We start from the raw sequence: 19,218 nt of genomic DNA, 5'->3' as shown, positions 1-19,218 counted from the left end.
GAGACTCTACACAGAAAGGCCCTCAGTCAGGATTCAAATTAGCTGACACCGTAATCCCTCTCACTGGTCAAATCATCTTGTTCATTGCTCAAAAACAATCTGTTGTTGTTTACAGTTTACAATGCCAGCAACCATTGGGATTTCTGCAGACTGAGTGCCTCAATCTCATTATTTATTTTGTTATCTCAGGGATTAAAAGGAGCAGGATGTATTTGCATGTGACGGAGTGTCCAGAAAATGTAAAACCAGGCAAGGGATGGATCCTCTTTATCTGTTATTGATCAGCTGCAAATGAGAAACAAAGGGTTGTGATTTAATCCCTTCTATCTGTACTGAAGGCAGGAAATGTGTACCTAGTGGATCATGCCATTTTGGATGGTATACCTCCCAATGTGATAGAAGGCAAGACACAGCATGTGACTGCTCCCCTCTGTCTGCTATATGACCATCCTGAGCGCGGACTCATTCCACTGGCGATACAGGTACGAAAAAAGATCCAGTACCAACATCTTACATCTACTTGTCCCATATGTCCCAGCAAACCCTGTGCACTCACTTGCAAGTCTGACTACACTGCATGCTCAAACTTGCATGTCCAAGTTCACACTGCACACACCAACTTGCGTGTTATATTTTTATAACACGCAAGTTGGTGTGTGCCTATAACATGCTCTCCCCAGCTATATCTAGACAATAACCTATTATATGTCTGACTGGGAAGGTGCACTTGTATGTTTGACTTAAGTATTGAGACTGCGACTGATATAGGTTGGTAGGTCTTTCAGTGGCACTCAATGGAAATCACTTTGAAATTCTTCCACTAGATAACCTGTACTTTGAGAGCAAAGTGATCTTGTAGGTTTGCAAATACACCAGTGGTAGTCCATGTAGTTTTGAATGTCAGTAAAATAACTGTAAAAGCAGTCCAAAACTTCGTAGCTAGTGACTGAATTACCACTGGTGTAATATGCTGAAAGCTACTATGATACACCTGAATGTCACGGAGTACACTGTAGACATCAGACTCTTATCCCAATGTAAAAAGCACACTACCAACACATAATTCATATAGACCTATACAATCATGTTAATACCAATTACCTTGAAGATATTCCCTCTTTCCCCACCATCTCCAAGTTGGGACAGACTCCAGGTGTGGACACACCCATATTCCTTCCCAGCGACCCGCCTTTGGCCTGGTTGCTTGCCAAAATTGGGGTTCGTCATGCTGAGTTCCAGGTGTTCCAGGTGCTGTCTCACCTGCTGCGCACCCACCTGTTGATAGAAGTTTTCTGTGTGGCTACACTCCGCCAGCTACCTGCTGTGCACCCGGTCTATAAGGTGAGACTGTGGAAGGGTGGGAATGAATACAAAATGTATCCACAGACCAATTCCCATTTATTTTCACACTGGTGTGAAGACCCTAAGTGAAAGATGGTCTTATTGCGAAACAAAGAATTATTCTTATTTGTGCAATTGTAATTTTGGTGAACATACTGTTGGTTTGCACATCTACCTTGCAACCTACACTGGCTGTTTTTTATAGTATGCTGTATACTCAGCTTCATACAAGTTATGAAATTGAATATACATTAAACGTAGTATGTGCTTGCAAATGCACATATTGCAAATATTGTAATATATATTTTTCTCTGTCAATGCATCACAGTACACCTCTCTTTCCCTATCCCTGCCTGCAACTTAAGCTACTGACACCTCACCTGCACTACACCCTGGAGATAAACACTCGAGGACGGGCTCAGGTCATCTCTTCCGATGGATACTTCCAAAAGGTATGTTCTTCCCTCCGTTTCTGTTGCATTTCTTTGGGTTTGTTTTGTTTCATTTACAGGAGGTACATAAAAAAAAAAATAATTATCTATATTTTATGATGTAGTTCTTTACTGGGTGGTTGGTACACTATATGGGCAAACATATGTGGACACCTGACATCACACCTATATGAGCTTGTTGGACATCCCATTCCAAAACCATGGGCATTAATATGGAGTTGGCCCTCCCTTTGTGGCTATAACAGCCGCCACTCTTCTGAGAAGGCTTTCCACAAGATTTTGGAGTGTGTCTGTGGGAATTTGTGCACAATGAGCCAAAAGAGCATTTGTGAGGTGAGGCACCGATGTTGGGCGAGAAGGCCTAGTTGGCAATCAGCTTTCCAATTCATCCCAAAGGTGTTCAATGGGGTTGAGGTCAGGGCTCTGTGCTGGCCACTTGAGTTCTTCCACACTGAACCTGTCAAATCATGCCTTTAGCCTTGCTTTGTGCGCAGGGGCACAGTCATGCAGGAACAGGACAAGGGCCTTCCCAAAACTGTTGCCACAAAGTTGGAAGCACCCAATTGTCTAAAATGTATTGTGCCCTGTTGCATTAAGATTACCCCTTGCTGGAATTAACTAAAGGGCCTAGCCGAAACCCTAAAAAACCCCAGACCATTATCCCTCCTCCACCAAACTTTACAGTGGGCACTATGCATTCAGGTAGGTAGAATTCCCCTGGCATCTGCCAAATAACTGTTCGTCTATCATACTGCCAGATAGTGAAGCGTGATTCATCACTCCAGAGAACACGTTGCCACTGCTCCAGTCCAGTGGCGGCATGCTTTACACCACTCCAGCCGACACTTGGCATTGCACGTGGTGATGTGAGTGCATGTGGTCTCTAACCTTATCACAAATTATAGGAAAAGACTCATGGCTGTCATCTTTGCAAGGGGCGTTTGCACAGTATTGCAAAGTATTAAACAAGGGGTGCCAATAATCAGGGGAATACATTTGGGGAAATACATTTGCACAGTGAATAGCACTGTCGCATCACAGCAAGAAGGTTGTGGGGTCAAATCCCGGCCTGGGCCTTTCTGTGAGGAGTTTGCTTCTTCTGTCCATGTCTGTGTGGGTTTCCGGCTACTCCTCCCAGAGTCCAAAAACATGCAAGTTAGGCTACGTGGGGGGAGCGGCATTAACAGTTCAGTCAACTTACCCTGTATAAATAAAGGTTGATAATGTTGGAAAATGAAACTTATGTCAATAACCATATTATTTTAGTTTTTTTTAGCATATTTACCAAGGGTGCCAATAATTATGGAGCCCACTGTAGTTGACTAGTTTGTATTCCATGTTAACTGGGTATCTGCAGCTTTCTCAGTTAAATGGGGTAACGTTTGCTTAGTTGGATAGCTACCACCTAGGTTCGGCAAATACTTACCTAGCTACCACTGCTCATCATCTTACCACAGCAGTGCAGGTTCTGATTTGATAAAATCATGAGACTGCGAATAAGCCTGATGATTTTTTAATCTATTTATATAGTTCAGTAAATTCTAACAGTAAAAAAAGTAAAGAACTAATAGCCAGAACTAATATTTCAGCACAGTGACAGCTAACAGGAGAAACATCTAAGGAAAAACTGGTGTTTTGCCGATACAAAAAACCTTGCTGTAATAATTCATTGTCGTTAGCTAAGGATAATACACATGAAGAAGTGTGTAACCAAATTATTCCATACAGCAACAACTATGGTACCAGGACAACTGTTAAGCAGATTCTCTGCAAACGGACCTTCGGATTTCCTGAGCAAGCTTTCCACACTCCACAGTTTCCTTTGTTTTCCCAAATACAGTCTGGATGAGAATAGGCCACCAAGATTCCCCCAAATAAGCTTTTCCAAAATCTAATGATTGTAATGAAATACTTTATCCTACTGTGAGGATTGCCCCCGAGCAAATATTTGGATATGTGACTATGGGATTCCATGGTGTGGGCCATCTCTATTCCAAATGTTTTTATGAAGGAATTATGAATCATTATGTAGCCATACATTTCCATATCATAACCCCCCCCTTATACCGTCTCGGTGTGAATACAATATTTCCAACATTTCTGTTGATATTATTTATAGTCCTCTATCTCATCATTCCAAGTAATTTGCAAGCACAAACTACATATAATGTTTTCAGGCCATATTGTACATATTCCCTGCAGATCGGTTATTTTTGTAAGTGTCCAGTCTTGCCCTGCCCACCTGTTCCTCCCAGGCTGGTAGGAGAAAGGGCTTGAGGGTTGAGGTTCAGCTGAGGGTTCAAATTAGACTGCAGTTGTTGCACTCCCGAAGACTGAGGAGTGGAGAAAAAGTCGTGTTTTAAGAAAATACACAGGACACCGTGCTGCTTTCGTCAGGTCGGTAGCTGTAATAATGTAAACACGCAGCTATTCAAAAATAAATCACATTTGCTTTAGGTAAATGAAAATACATTTCTCTCCTTTTTTTAAGCAGTCCATTATTTCTCTGAATGCGAGAAATTCTGTATGAGTCCTCACCACGTGAATAAAGTCCATACATTCTCCAAAGTCCTTTTGTCAACTCATTATCAAACTCATTAACAGTACATTATAACAATTCAGAACAGGCATCACTTGATACCTAACAGATTTAATGCTGAATACATTTAACATATGTCACACTAAACATTCAAACTGTTTCCCAATAATCCATCATTACATGTAAAATTACCAGAATTACACTGACAATACATCTTTTCTCTTCATAACGTGTGCTTAATACAATGATAGCAATGAACCGCGCTTTTCTCTGTGCTAGCATGAGAGTGTTCGTCGTAACTAGCAATACTTCTACACTTGAAACTAAACATTGCAATGAATGAAAACGTAACAACAAAATCTCTCCCTTTTGGTCTTACAATCAAACGATAACATTTTCAAGATATGGGCAGAAAGCATACCTGGGGAGTGGAGAAAAAGTCGTGTTTTAAGAAAATACACAGGGCACCGTGCTGCTTTCGTCAGGTCGGTAGCTGTAATAATGTAAACACGCAGCTACTTCCTGTATTAAGTTGCAGCACATTCTCCCTACAGGTATCGCCCTCTAATGGTCATAAACCCAAAATACATCCAAAATAGTGCAAAATCTCTGAGAGAATTTCCCCATTAAGTATTAATATTTTCCCTTTTTCACAGAACGTACCTGGTATAATAAACTCATGTTATACTAGTAGTGCTACACTCATCATTACCACACAATGGTGTGTGGTCAGTGGAATTTTAGTAAAACTCCAGATAAGGGTGAAGAGATGTAACTTGGTCTTTGGAACACTCAGAAATCCACCTTACAGGGGTAATGAGTAGTCTTCCCCCTCTTTACTGTCTCATAGGGAGCATCCATAGGTGCTGAAGGACTTTTGATCCTGGCCCAGCGTGATTATAGGTTTCTGACATACAGATCCCTTCAGCCAAACCTGGATTTCCATGACCGTGGGGTAACAAAGTTGAAAGGCTACTACTACATGGAGGACAGCTTGATGATGTGGGATGCCATCCACAGGTATATTGTCAACTGAGTGAGACTCCTAGCAGGATACTTACATACACAAGCACACACTCATGCACACATACACACCCACACACGGTAAAAAGGTAAGGCGAAAGCCCCACCTAATCTCAAGACATGGGTCTGGTACCATTTTATTAAAAAGCAGTTACTCTGGGTGTATATATACTGTACATTAAGTGGTATTGACAGATTCCAAAAGGGCTCTATATTAGCTGTATATAAAGTGCACGTCACACCAATGTGTAAAAAGAATGGGATGTCGTGGAGGTGTCAGGGTTGTGGCAGTTGGCCGGTATGTTGAACAAGGTGGAAAAGGTACTGAGTTAGGTTATTAAAACACACAGAGCTGTCATCTCCTTTCCCTCCCTTAATGAATCCTTTCTTCTCTCAGTTTTGTCTCAGGAGTGGTGTCTCTGTATTATGCCAGTGACAATGAGGTGCTCCAAGACTCTGAACTTCAGGCCTGGATACGGGACATTACTCAGGAGGGATATGGGGATATCCCTCAATTTGGTCTGTCTCACATGATGCACTTTGTGATACTATTAAGAATTAGAAATGTACATGTGCCAGATGAGTCACTTCATTACTGTACTCTTTGTTGCAGGTCTACCAAGTGAGCTGACAAGCAAGGAGGAGCTGATCACCCTTTTAAGTGTGGTGATCTTCACTGCCTCTGTACAGCATGCTGCCACTAATAACGGACAGGTTTGTGCCCACACGGACACACACTGCCACTGATGACAACAGGTTCATGCCCACACTCACACACTGGCACTAATAATGGACAGTTTCATGACCATACTGTAGAAGGATGATATAATCATATCTCCTGCATAAATACCTCTACTACACATACACACATGGTGGGATAGCAGGAGTTGAGAGAAGTCGGCATCTGCGGGAGAAGATTGAGAGGGAGGATTGGGGAGTAGGGTGGGCAGAGAGGGAAGGTTGTCTGGGGAGAGGGTTAATTGTTGTATTTGGGGACTCCATCCAGAAGGAATTGCAGACGCCAGCTACCTTCCTCTCAAAGAAAAAACAAAGTCATGTGGTGTCAGGGTTGAATGTGGTGGGGGAGGGCTGAGGAGTGAGGAGAACATGGAAAGTGCCGCAATGCGGCAGGCCAACCAAATTTGACAGGCCGTTCCAAACTGGCTGAACAAGACCAACTTTTTAAATATGTGATGTATGCTACCGTCTCTCTCTGGGCTTAGTTTGACTGGTGTGCCTGGGTTCCCAACACCCCCTGCAGTCTGCGCCAGCCTCCTCCCACTGACAAGAATGCAGTCACCATGGAGATGATCATGAACAGCCTCCCTGATGTCAGCCAAACCTGTATGGAGATAGCAATCACTTGGCGTTTGGGCCGATCCCAGCCTGATGCGGTAAGCCAACAACCTGACACGACAGCACACTGAGCCTGCACATGATTGGTATATCTGACTGAAGAATCTACAGTATAGGATACACATTTTCCTGCATCCCAATCTGACTGAAAGAGACCTGGTTGTTGACATGGACAGATCAGCTTCTATACATTAAGTATAGTGGGCTGGGATGAATACATCAGTCTAATTCACACTTCAGTGTGGAACTGAATATCTGGTGTTGGGCTTGTGCACAGAGGCATTTTAACAGAAATTGATAATGGACCAGACAAAGAATTTGTACAGTAATGAATAAAGGTGTGTGTGTCATTGTGATACAATGATAAATGGAAACATATATTGAGAAAGATTCCATCTATGTTGTATTGAAAAAAGGAATGATCAAGTGAACAACGATCAGTTGGTCTTTTGATGAGAGCAACAAATCAGCAATACAGTGGCACATGAATGTCAGGAACATTCAACTATTTTGCCTCCACCTCAAAAAACAATTTTTAGACTTACTATTATTTTGATTTCTTTTTTGATGAAGAAGACAATAATTATCGACAATTTGACTAATTTCCAGATTTGCTAATTGAGTAAGATAATAAGGACATTGTTTTCTATACATTCTATACATGTCTGACTTGAAATGTATGTTATTATAGCTATTTATAAGTGTATCTTCAACTTTGGTGGATTTGTAATTGATACATCTCTACATCTATACAGCCCCTTTACAGTCACTTTAATATACAAAGCATTATAGTAATACAATAAACCAGTCTTTAAAAAGTCTTTAAATCAGTCTAAATGTCACTCTCTCACTATGGAAGGCTAGTGCTTGTACTTGAGAGATATTTTCTGACTCACTCTTCCACTTTGTGTTCACTGTCTGTTTCAATGCATCTGCAAGATCCCCATTGGTCAGTACGTGGATGAGTACTTTACTGAACCTCGGGCAAAGGAGGTGATCAAAAGCTTCCAAGAGGAGCTACAGGACACCGAGAAGAAGATCATGAAGAAGAATGAAGGTCTGGAGTTGCAGTACCTCTACCTGTGTCCAAGCCGTGTAGAGAACAGCATTACCATTTAGTTTCTATAGTCAAATTGACCCAATTAGTTGGTTAGCCCAAAATCCATAATCCAATGGGACATAGGTGATAGCTCAAGTATATGTAATTACTTTGCTTATTTTCCTTTGTTGTGCAGTATTTTAGACAATCAGGAGTGTAGTCCATAATACTTTCAGTAGGCTCCAGAATTATTGGCTCCCTTAATACAAATGCATATAAAAACAAGGATGGATAATGGATAATGATCTCTATTTTATGTTCCAACTTATGGGAAGACCATCAATACATTTACTCTCATGCTTTCAATGTTTTTGATTTAGTCATAGAATTTTTTTCTGAGAAGTTATTGGCACCCCTAACAATTATTGTACATAAAATCAATAATTGTTAGGTGAAATTGGCAATACAATTTTACTTTATTTAGTTAATCTCATTCTAAAGGAACTATACAGTGTCATTCCATCACGTTCTGTTTCACTACTAGACTATAGAAATTAAGATTGTTTTTGGTTCAGTAATTATTGGCTCCCTTGATAAATATGCACAAACAATGCTGTAACCTACAAAGAAATACAGCTTTATTTTCCAACATGTAAATTACTGTGCATTTACATTACATTATTGGAATTTGTGTAAATTGGTGTGCTATATTAATGATTCACTGGAATCAACCAAAAAAACATCCACAAAAAACAGGTTTCACAATTATTGGCACCCCTGGTTTAATACTTTGTGCAAACATCCCTGGAAAAGAGGACAGCCCTGAGTCTTTTTCTTATAATTTGGAATATGGTTAGAGAACACAATAGCAGGGATTTTTGAACATTCCTCCTTGCAGAACTTTTGATGGGCTCTTCAGTTCAGACAGGTTTTTGATGGGATTTAGTCTGAGACTGAAATGGCCTTGAGGAATATGTATATTGTTTTAACTGAATCATTGTGGATTTTAATCACATTATATTACATGCTATTTATCTGATACTTTTATCCAAAGTGAATTCCAGTTGATTTGACTAGTGCATCATTCTGACCAGGTGTTTAGTATCGCTGCGGGTTTTCCTCTTGACGCGGTAACGTAGATTTTTTTAAATTGCTCATTTGAACAGCAAGGGTTAGGGCTTGAGCCAGGTTGTTTGTCTATTACCTGTTAATCACTTCTACTGGTTGCATACCTGTAGAGTGATTGAACATTTGTCTTAAGTAACTTAAATAGCTGTGGAATTTATCAGTAGATTAGCTTTGATTTGGTATTGCTTGTGAGCAATTGTAGGCCATTTAAATAGGCGTGTCAGAGCGACGCTAGCGTATATTAGACTGGCGAAAGTTGTCCTTAGTCAGTAAGTGCATCATTCTGACCAGGTGTTTAGTATCGCTGCGGGTTTTCCTCTTGACGCGGTAACGTAGATTTTTTTAAATTGCTCATTTGAACAGCAAGGGTTAGGGCTTGAGCCAGGTTGTTTGTCTATTACCTGTTAATCACTTCTACTGGTTGCATACCTGTAGAGTGATTGAACATTTGTCTTAAGTAACTTAAATAGCTGTGGAATTTATCAGTAGATTAGCTTTGATTTGGTATTGCTTGTGAGCAATTGTAGGCCATTTAAATAGGCGTGTCAGAGCGACGCTAGCGTATATTAGACTGGCGAAAGTTGTCCTTAGTCAGTAAGTGCATCATTCTGACCAGGTGTTTAGTATCGCTGCGGGTTTTCCTCTTGACGCGGTAACGTAGATTTTTTTTAAATTGCTCATTTGAACAGCAAGGGTTAGGGCTTGAGCCAGGTTGTTTGTCTATTACCTGTTAATCACTTCTACTGGTTGCATACCTGTAGAGTGATTGAACATTTGTCTTAAGTAACTTAAATAGCTGTGGAATTTATCAGTAGATTAGCTTTGATTTGGTATTGCTTGTGAGCAATTGTAGGCCATTTAAATAGGCGTGTCAGAGCGACGCTAGCGTATATTAGACTGGCGAAAGTTGTCCTTAGTCAGTAAGTGCATCATTCTGACCAGTTGTTTAGTATCGCTGCGGGTTTTCCTCTTGACGCGGTAACGTAGATTTTTTTAAATTGCTCATTTGAACAGCAAGGGTTAGGGCTTGAGCCAGGTTGTTTGTCTATTACCTGTTAATCACTTCTACTGGTTGCATACCTGTAGAGTGATTGAACATTTGTCTTAAGTAACTTAAATAGCTGTGGAATTTATCAGTAGATTAGCTTTGATTTGGTATTGCTTGTGAGCAATTGTAGGCCATTTAAATAGGCGTGTCAGACGCTAGCGTCGCTCCGTCCCCGTTTGTGATGTTATGTTTCTCCCCATCCCAGTCTGCTCTCTCCCTCGAAGACCCCCCCTGCGACTTGGGCCTCCACGGCGTCGGAACCCCTCAAACCTCAGCTATCCCCCGCTGACCCCCTGTGAGGACTTTGCTGTCACAGGGGGACTATGGAACTGCCAGTCTGCCACTCGGAAGGCTGACTTCATCCCTGCGTATGCCTCCCTCCAGTCCCTACAATTCCTTGCCCTAACTGAGACCTGGATCACACCTGACAACACCGCCACTCCCGCTGCCCTCTCATCCTCCTTCTCCTTCTCGCACACTCCCCGGCCTTCCGGCCGTGGCGGTGGTACTGGTCTTTTAATTTCCCCCTCGTGGAAATTCTCTGTTCTCCCCCTCTCTGACCTGTCCATATCCACTTTTGAATTCCATTCTGTTGCAGTATCCTACCCTACTAACCTTTTCATTGCAGTTATCTACCGTCCTCCAGGGCCCCTGGGAAACTTCCTTGATGAGCTAGACACCCTTCTCAGCTCCTTCCCTGAGGATGGCACCCCACTGATTCTCCTTGGAGACTTCAACATCCACCTAGAAGCCTCCCAGTCTGCTGCCTTCCTACCGCTAATCCACTCCTTCGGCCTCTCCCTGCAACACTCTCCTCCAACCCACAAGGCGGGCAATGTCCTCGACCTTGTCTTTGTAAGGAACTGCTCATGCTCCAATTTCACGGTTACCCCTCTGCATACATCTGATCACCACTTCATCTCATTCTCCCTCCCTCTTCCTCCCCATCCTCCTCCCCCTCCTCCCTCCCACACTTCCTCAGCCCGCCGTAACCTCCGCTCCCTCTCACCCTCTTCCTTTGCCAGCACCGTCACCGCCTCACTCCCCCCTCTCGAATCCTTCTCCAAACTCCCCGCTGACTCTGCCACCCTCCTTTCATCTCTCTCCTCCGCCTTTGACTCTCTCTGTCCCCCTGTCTCAAAGCCACCTCGCACATCCCCTCCCAGTCCTTGGATATCTGACACCCTCCGTACCTCCAGGGCCAGCCTCCGCGCAGCGGAGAGGAAGTGGGGGAAATCCAGAGACGCTTCCGACCTCATGACTTACCAGTCTCTCCTGGCGGCATTCTCTTCCGATGTCACTGCCGCCAAAGCAAAATACTATCAAACGCAAATTCAGAACTCTGCTTCTAACCCCCGGAAACTTTTCTCCATTTTCTCCTCTCTCCTCAACGCACCGCCTCCTCCTCCTCAGTCCTCCTTCGCTGCTGATGACTTTGCTGATTTCTTCGATGAGAAGGTCGCAGTCATCCGCAGATCCTTTACAACCGCCGCCCCCCTCACTGTGCCCTTCCCCCCCTCTAGGCCCATCCCTTCCTTTTCCACTTTCTCCCCCCTTACAGACTCTGATGTTTCTCAACTCCTGCTCTGCCACCGCCCTACAACCTGTGCCCTTGACCCTATCCCCTCTTCTCTTCTCCAAACTATCACACCTGACGTTCTCCCATTTGTCACCTCCCTTGTCAACTCCTCCGTCTTCCGGCTGTTTTCCGGCATCCTCCAAGAGGGCCCACATCACTCCGCTGCTAAAAAAGCCTACCCTGGATCCCTCCATCATCTAGAACTACCGCCCGGTATCTCTTCTTCCTTTCCTTTCTAAAACTATAGAACGAGCCGCTTCTCCTCAACTTTCTTCCTTCTTTTCTAACAACAACCTGCTAGACCCCCATCAGTCTGGCTTCAGATCGGGCCACTCGACAGAGACTGCGCTCCTCTCCGTCAGTGAGTCACTTCATGCCGCACGAGCAGCCTCCCTCTCCTCTGTCCTCATTCTTCTAGATCTCTCTGCTGCCTTCGACACTGTGGATCACTCCATCCTCCTGTCTGCCCTGTCAGCAACGGGCATCTGTGGCACAGCCCTGGACTGGATTGAGTCCTACCTCTCTGGTCGCTCCTTCCAGGTTGCCTGGGCTGGTTCGGTATCGACACCTTGGCCCCTCGCCACAGGAGTTCCCCAGGGCTCAGTCCTTGGCCCGCTTCTTTTTTCTCTCTACACTCGCTCCCTTGGCCCTGTGATCACTGCACATGGGCTATCCTACCACTGCTATGCGGACGATACCCAACTCTTCGTCTCGTTCCCGCCGTCTGATACGCAGGTTTCAGCCCGTATCTCTGCTTGCCTGAGGGACATCCAGAGCTGGATGGACAACCACCATCTAAAGCTCAACCCAGGTAAAACTGAAATGATATTCATCCCTGCTAATACCTCTCCCCATCTGGATCTCTCCATTTCCCTCGGGGATACCACACTCACGCCGTCACCCAGTGCAAGGAACCTCGGCGTGGTGATGGACAGCAGACTTTCCGAGAACATCGCGGCGGTGACCCGGTCTTGCAGGTTCTTCCTATACAACATACGGAGAATCCGCCCCTTTCTCACCCCCTACTCGACCCAGCTCCTGGTCCAAGCGATGGTTCTGTCCCGCCTGGACTACTGCAATTCCCTCTTGGCTGGCCTCCCAGCGTCTGCCATCAGACCCCTCCAACTCATCCAGAATGCAGCAGCTCGTCTGGTCTTCAACCTTCCCAAATACTCACACGTCACCCCCCTGCTTACTTCCCTCCACTGGCTGCCTGTCATGGCTCGCATCAAATTCAAAACATTGGTGCTAGCCTTCCAAGCAGTTAAAGGGTCTTCCCCAGCTTATCTGCAAAAAATCATCAGACCCTACACCCCTGCCAGACCTCTTCGTTCAGCCTCCACAGGCCGCTTGGCACCTCCCCCTCTCAGAACCTCCACCTCACGCTCACGACTACTGTCTGTTCTGGCTCCACGGTGGTGGAACGAACTCCCCGTTGAGGTCAGAACTATAGAATCCCTCCCCACCTTCAAGCGCAAGCTGAAGACACACCTCTTCAAACAGCACCTCTCCCCATCCCTCCCTACCTCCCTGTGAACCTTAATTGTTGTCTCTGTGACTTGTGTATCAGTATTTTAGTTGGCTAGGTAAGCAGTGTTTGGATAGTTAACTTTGGTGACTTTTGCTCTGTTTGTTTGTTTGTTAAAAAAAAAAAAAAAAAAAAAATGGCCCTTGTCCTTATCTTTCTTGTACAGGTAGCAGTTGAAATTGTACTTACCTCTAGGGTCTTTCAGCGAACTTATCCCTGGTTATGGGTATGCACTTTGTTGTACGTCGCTCTGGATAAGAGCGTCTGCCAAATGCCAATAATGTAATGTAATGTAATGTAAGCAGGGGACAATCTGCCTGGAGCAATGTCGGGTAAAGAGCCTGGCTCAAGGGCCCAACAGCCACACAGATCGTATCGTGTCTCCATCAGGGATTGAATGCGCCTTAACCACTACACTATTGGCTGCCCTGTATGCTAATTCATGTATGTTTGGAGTAATTGTCCTGCTGGACAATCTACCTATGACCAAGTCTCAGTTTCCTAGCAGAGACAATCAAATTGTCATTCAACCAATACTTTGATACTTTGTTGAATTCATTATGGCATTGATCATAAATAGTGCCTCTGGACCACTGGCAGCAAAACATCCCAAAAACATCAATGATCCACCTCCATATGTACCCCCCATGTATGCATTCCTCTTTTGCTAGCAAACATGTTGATGTTGTGTTTTGGCTATGGTGTGATGGCCAAAAGGTTCATCTGACCATAGCACTCTCTTCCAGTCATAAATCCAATGACATTTTATCCAGATGTCAAGCATCAGCAATCTCCAGATGCTTGGTTTTGTTTATGGTGCTCAGTAAGGGCTTTCTTTGTCCCACCCTTCCAAAGAGTTTGTTGGAATGGAGGTGGCATTTTATGTTTTTTTGAGTCTTGGTGACCCCAAGATGCAACCAATCTCTACAATTCTTAAAGCACGATCTTTCGCTTCTTTATGGCCTCTCTCAACATCCATGGGGACAATGTGCACTTCCGTCCTTGGCAAGTGTGCAAATATTATATATGTTTTGTGTGATTGATGTAAAGATCAGATCAGCCGTCCCGTCCCCTGGCAAGCTGACTGCTATGGGGACCACTGAGGGCACGATGACAAAGAAGAGGGCAAAGATGACAGTTTGGATCAGTGAATGATGATGCTTGAATTGCACAATGCTGCCAGCAAGCAGCCTCTCCCACCATAATCAGTAGGAACAAATATTTGAATGACATGGGACCCGCTAATCTCAACAGCAGAGACGACTCTTATCGACACTCAGGTTTTGAGAAACTTCAGTTCCAATCTCTACAACTAGTTTCAATCTGCAGCTCTACCCTTCTGGTTTTGGTGTATCAAACTTTTGCCCTCCCAATTAGATGTTTGTCACACTTGCACTGTTTTGTTTATGATACATGTTTTTCCATTGTGGTGGGTCGATTAGCTACACATTTGTATATTCTGCTGCAATTTCTATATGGTGCAACCAAAATAAATAAAAATGCCCTGAACATTTTTTGTATTGCTAATCTCAAATTGAGGAGTAGAGGCAAATAAATAAATGATGGTTCTTTGTCCCAAACTTTATGGAGGGAATTGTATGCATATAAAAGGGTTAAATGAAGCCTATAGCCTACTAAAATTCACAAGCTAGTGTACTCTTTCAGCTGGACAAATGAGGTTTTCGTACTTATGAGCTTCACTTATTAACACAGGCTGAAGTGTATCCTTCTGTACATTGCCCGAGTCAACAGAAAGTTTCTTCTGTTACTGCTACTGTTACTGGAGGAAAACTCATCATCTGATCGAAAGCATTTCCATGATATCCTCATGAATTTCAATAATGCTGGCGGAGAAAAGGCTGATGTCCTGAAGCATGTGGTGAGAGATCTCCAAAGTGTTTGGTCATTTTAGATTCCGCTCTGGACAGCGGTCAAAGTGTACATAAAATGACATCCAAAACAGCATTTAGTGTCAAAATATGCCTCTCTGAAAGGTGACTTTTGGGTCAAGCACACAGCTAGTTGAATTGTGACCCTTTTTGCACTCGATACAATACTATCAGGAAGTGTGCATACGTGGGTGCCTCCACTCTTGCCGCCTTAGGCAGCTACCTGTTATACCTGTAAGACATGTATATATCTTCAACCATTTATTCATCAGTTTATTTGACTAGATGATTGAATTGGCCGGTTATCATTTGCTTACTTTTGATCCAGTTCACAGCTGTAGTGTCACTCTAATCCGTCCCCCATGAATACAGTTAGGTTGACGAGAACAAGCTGCTGGTACTGGTCTGTTAAGAGACAGGGGAATTACAGGGCTGAAAGCAGAGGTTGAAAGAACAGTTCCATTTCTTCATTTGGCAATTTTCTTGACTGAGTGTCCTTTTCAAGCTACAAGGTAAGCTGTATCAATGTGCACATATACAATTACCATACATAGACAATTGCAAAAACAAAGTTATTGGCCTTGCTGTTCCAATACTTTTGGAACAGCAAGGCCAATACCTTTGTTTTTGCAATACACAGAATACATTTGGGGTTGAGATAAAAGGATGAACACAAGACAACAGTTCAGAACTACACCTAGAAGTGTTAAACTACTTATAACATAGCACCTTCGCTATTAGACCACCCAATTTTTAGGTAAGCAAAAGTATTGGAACAGAGAGTATTTAAGTAAATGAATAACACTTAATATTTGGTTGCATATCCTTTGCTTGCAATAACTGCATGAAGCCTGTGATCCATTGACATCATCAAACTGTTGCACTCTTCTTTTGTGGTGCTTTTCCAGGCTTTTACTGTAGCCTCTTTCAGTTGTTATTTGTTTTGGGGGGGTTTTCCCTTCAATCTCTTTTTCAGGAGGTAAAATACATGTTCAATTTGATTAATGTCTGGTCATTGACTTGGCCAGTCTAAAACGTTCCACTTTTTCTGTTGGTAGTGTGTTTTGGGTCATTGTCTGCTGCACGATTGAACGGTTTATTGAGATACCTTATCCCCTGCCCTGTGGAGATTGATTGTGATGTCACTGACTGATGTTTTGGGATTTTTCTTCACAGCTCTCACAATGTTTATGTCATCAACTGCTGTCCTTTGTCGATCTGTTCGATGTCGGTTGCTCAGTACGGCAGTCGTTTCTTTCTTTTTCAGGACATTCCAAGTTGTAATACAAGCTATCCCCAATGCTGGTGCAATGGATTTTCCCTCTTTTCTAAGCTTTAAAATGGCTTGCTTTAAGGCTTGCTTTGCTCCTAAAGACAGCTATCTGGTCTTTATGTTGTTTTTGTTTTGTTTTCTTTGTTTTGTTTTGTTTTTTGAAGGCCGCCACCACCCCCCCTCTTCGGGGACCTTAACTTTATTTTTGTTTCTATTTGAAATTATGTCGCCAGGCCAAACACAGAAACAGGCAGCTGGACATCATCAAAAAAACACAATAATAAATATCAAAAAAATTACAAAATAAACTTTAAAGAATACATGGATCCATCCATCCATCCATCCATTATCTGAACCCGCTTATCCTGAACAGGGTCGCAGGGGGGCTGGAGCCAATCCCGGCATACATTGGGCGAAAGGCAGGAATACACCCTGGACAGGTCGCCAGTCCATCGCAGGGCACACACACCATTCACTCATACACTCATACACTCATACCTACGGGCAATTTAGACTCTCCAATCAGCCTAACCAGCATGTCTTTGGACTGTGGGAGGAAGTACCCAGTACGGAGTACCCAGAGGAAACCCACGCAGACACGGGGAGAACATGCAAACTCCGCACAGAGAGGCCCCGGCCGACAGGGATTCGAACCCAGGACCTCCTTGCTGTGAGGCAGCAGTGCTACCCACTGCGCCATCCATGCCGCCAGAATACATGGATAAGTAACAAAATAAATAAATAAAAAGAAAAACAATAATAATAAAAAGAAAAGAAGAAAAGAGCAGCCAATAAGGCAGAAACACAGAAGTGCACACAAAACAAAACATCTAACACAGGGTGGGTCCAAATTTGTATTTTTTAAGGTTTTAAGGGGGGGGGGGGTGGACTGGTTATGATGATGCTGTGGGTGGTTTGAGGCATCAGCTCACCGGTAGTTTAAGTGCTGTTGTCAAAAATGAGAATTTTTGGATGAATTTTGTACTTTGGTTTCTGTTTCTAGCCGAGGCTTGTTCTACAGATAAATGGTCCAAGAGGAGGTTCAGCCATTGTTTGGCGGAGAGTTGCTTTCTTGATTTCCAATTGATGAGTATGTTTTTTGGGGGATTATTAGGGCTATGAGTACCGGTTCATGGTACTGTATAGTCTGATGTAAATAGAACTAGAGTTTGGAGAGTTGCTTGGGACTATTTGATATTTTATTGATATTGGCTATAAGTGGAGATGGTCACATAGGGTTGTTTATCAGTTCAATTTTGGTTTTGATGACCTTATTTGGATATATTGTAGATATTGGTCTTTGCTTATATTGAATTTTAGCATCAGCTGTTCAAAGGAAAGTAAAATATTGAAAAGAAATGATGAAGGTGGGTGATGCCCTTATCTTTACATCAATACTTTTGCTCACCTAAAATTGGGTGGTCTGATACCAAAGGTGATATGTTCAAAGTTGTCTGACAAATCTCAATAAAAATAAATAGAAGAAATAAAAGCTGAAATTCGGACCTGTCATCTCATGTACATCTTTTCACCTCAAGCTCAATTGTCTTCAGTGTATAGCAAAAACAAAAAAAGGTACCTTGCTGTTCCAATACTTTTGCTCCTGACAAGCTGGTTGATGCCTTGCAGGTATTCACTTTAAGGAATTTGGACATGACTGAAGTACCAATGAGTTTTGAATAAATGTCCTTTATGTTTATTTGCTATATATCTAAATGTTTTTTGTTTTCTATATTTTTGTTCACTATATTTCTTCATGAGCACTAAGGACAGTGTGGGCACAGAGAAAGAGACTATAAGGCCATTTATTACTGGTTATGACACAGAAATGTCAGCATCATGTAGGCTCTCATTCTTCATGGCTATCAAAAAGCGTTTTACACTCAACAGTCCAAACAAAACAACCAAATATAAAAAATATCATGAGAACTATTTTCATGATGAGCACTATGCATTTGAACAGAACATAATTTGTACAAATTTTGTTTATGTTAACCATATTCTTCCCAGGGGCATCATACGTTTGCATAGACAAATTCTGCAGATGAGACATTAAACAAAGGCTGTTTAATGGGGTCATTAACCCCTTAAGTATAGCCAGTTTTCTTGACACAAGCTTAAAAATAACATACCCAAAATAAAATGGTTACTATTCTTTAACCCTTTTGACTACAGGCCTAATCCTCTCCTCTGAAATGGAAACAAACCTTTGCGGTTTGTTTTCCAGAAGTTAGAATTACTCCAAATATTACTGAAACAAAATTACAGAAGCTCAAGCACACTGAAAGTGGAAGTTTGTTTTCTGACTGAAAAGACTTTCTATTTTTGACTTGATACAGATTATTGTAGCTGTGGCTTCTGCACTTAGAAACACAATGGGGTCAAGTCATGACACTGGACAAATCCCCTTTCAGATTTAAGGACAATATCATCATAAATGAGCAATTCGTTTCTATTTCTAAAATGTATCTCAAATATATACATATAATAATATATCTCAAATTTGGAGACTCCAAAAGGACACTAAATTATATTATGGGTCTTATGAGGTATAAAATGCTGCATTTTGCTTACTAAAATAAACAACACTTTTTATCCTATTTGCACTTCCGCCCACCTGTCACCCTCCCCTACCTCTCTGTCCCAAACGCCCCCTCCTTGCAGCTATCCTCAGACAACAACAGCTTGAGAAGATATTATTAGAAGATATTTATTATTCAAAAGCAGGCTGGCTCCTTATTTATAAGCATACTGAATAATAATAAAATATTTTGAGAATGTATTTATATGTTCATCAATATAAAATGGAGTCACATCACTGAAAATACCCTCTATTGTGTTGTCAACTGTGCTTTCACCTTCTTCCTCAGAAACTCAGATGAGAGATTCCTTGGAACTTCTCCAAAGGAAGTCCCCTATTTAGACATAGACAATAATTTTTTTGTTGTAAAATATCAACCTTTTTCGGCAACTGTTCTTACCAAAGCGCAACAGACTCCACATGCATATTGAACATGCTACAG

At 42.6% G+C, this 19,218-nt stretch overlaps 1 protein-coding gene across 2 annotated transcripts in view; it reads left to right on the top strand.

The window, feature by feature from the left end:
- The first annotated feature begins 7,670 nt into the window (after window positions 1-7,670).
- LOC133123336 (polyunsaturated fatty acid 5-lipoxygenase-like) overlaps window positions 7,671-19,218 on the top strand; it is a 32,467-nt gene continuing 20,919 nt past the window's right edge. The window contains exon 1 of one of the 2 annotated variants that reach the window (XM_061233722.1): window positions 7,671-7,768. In XM_061233722.1, the coding sequence (XP_061089706.1) occupies window positions 7,763-7,768 (6 nt within the window). In that variant the 5' untranslated portion in view covers window positions 7,671-7,762. Of the gene's footprint in view, window positions 7,769-15,303; window positions 15,435-19,218 lie in introns of those variants that run through there. The other variant, XM_061233724.1, reaches the window with a different exon arrangement.

This window comes from Conger conger, chromosome 3 (assembly GCF_963514075.1).
Source record: "Conger conger chromosome 3, fConCon1.1, whole genome shotgun sequence".
In the NCBI taxonomy this organism is placed as follows: Eukaryota; Metazoa; Chordata; class Actinopteri; order Anguilliformes; family Congridae; genus Conger; species Conger conger.
This window is presented reverse-complemented; position numbering and strand designations above follow the sequence as displayed.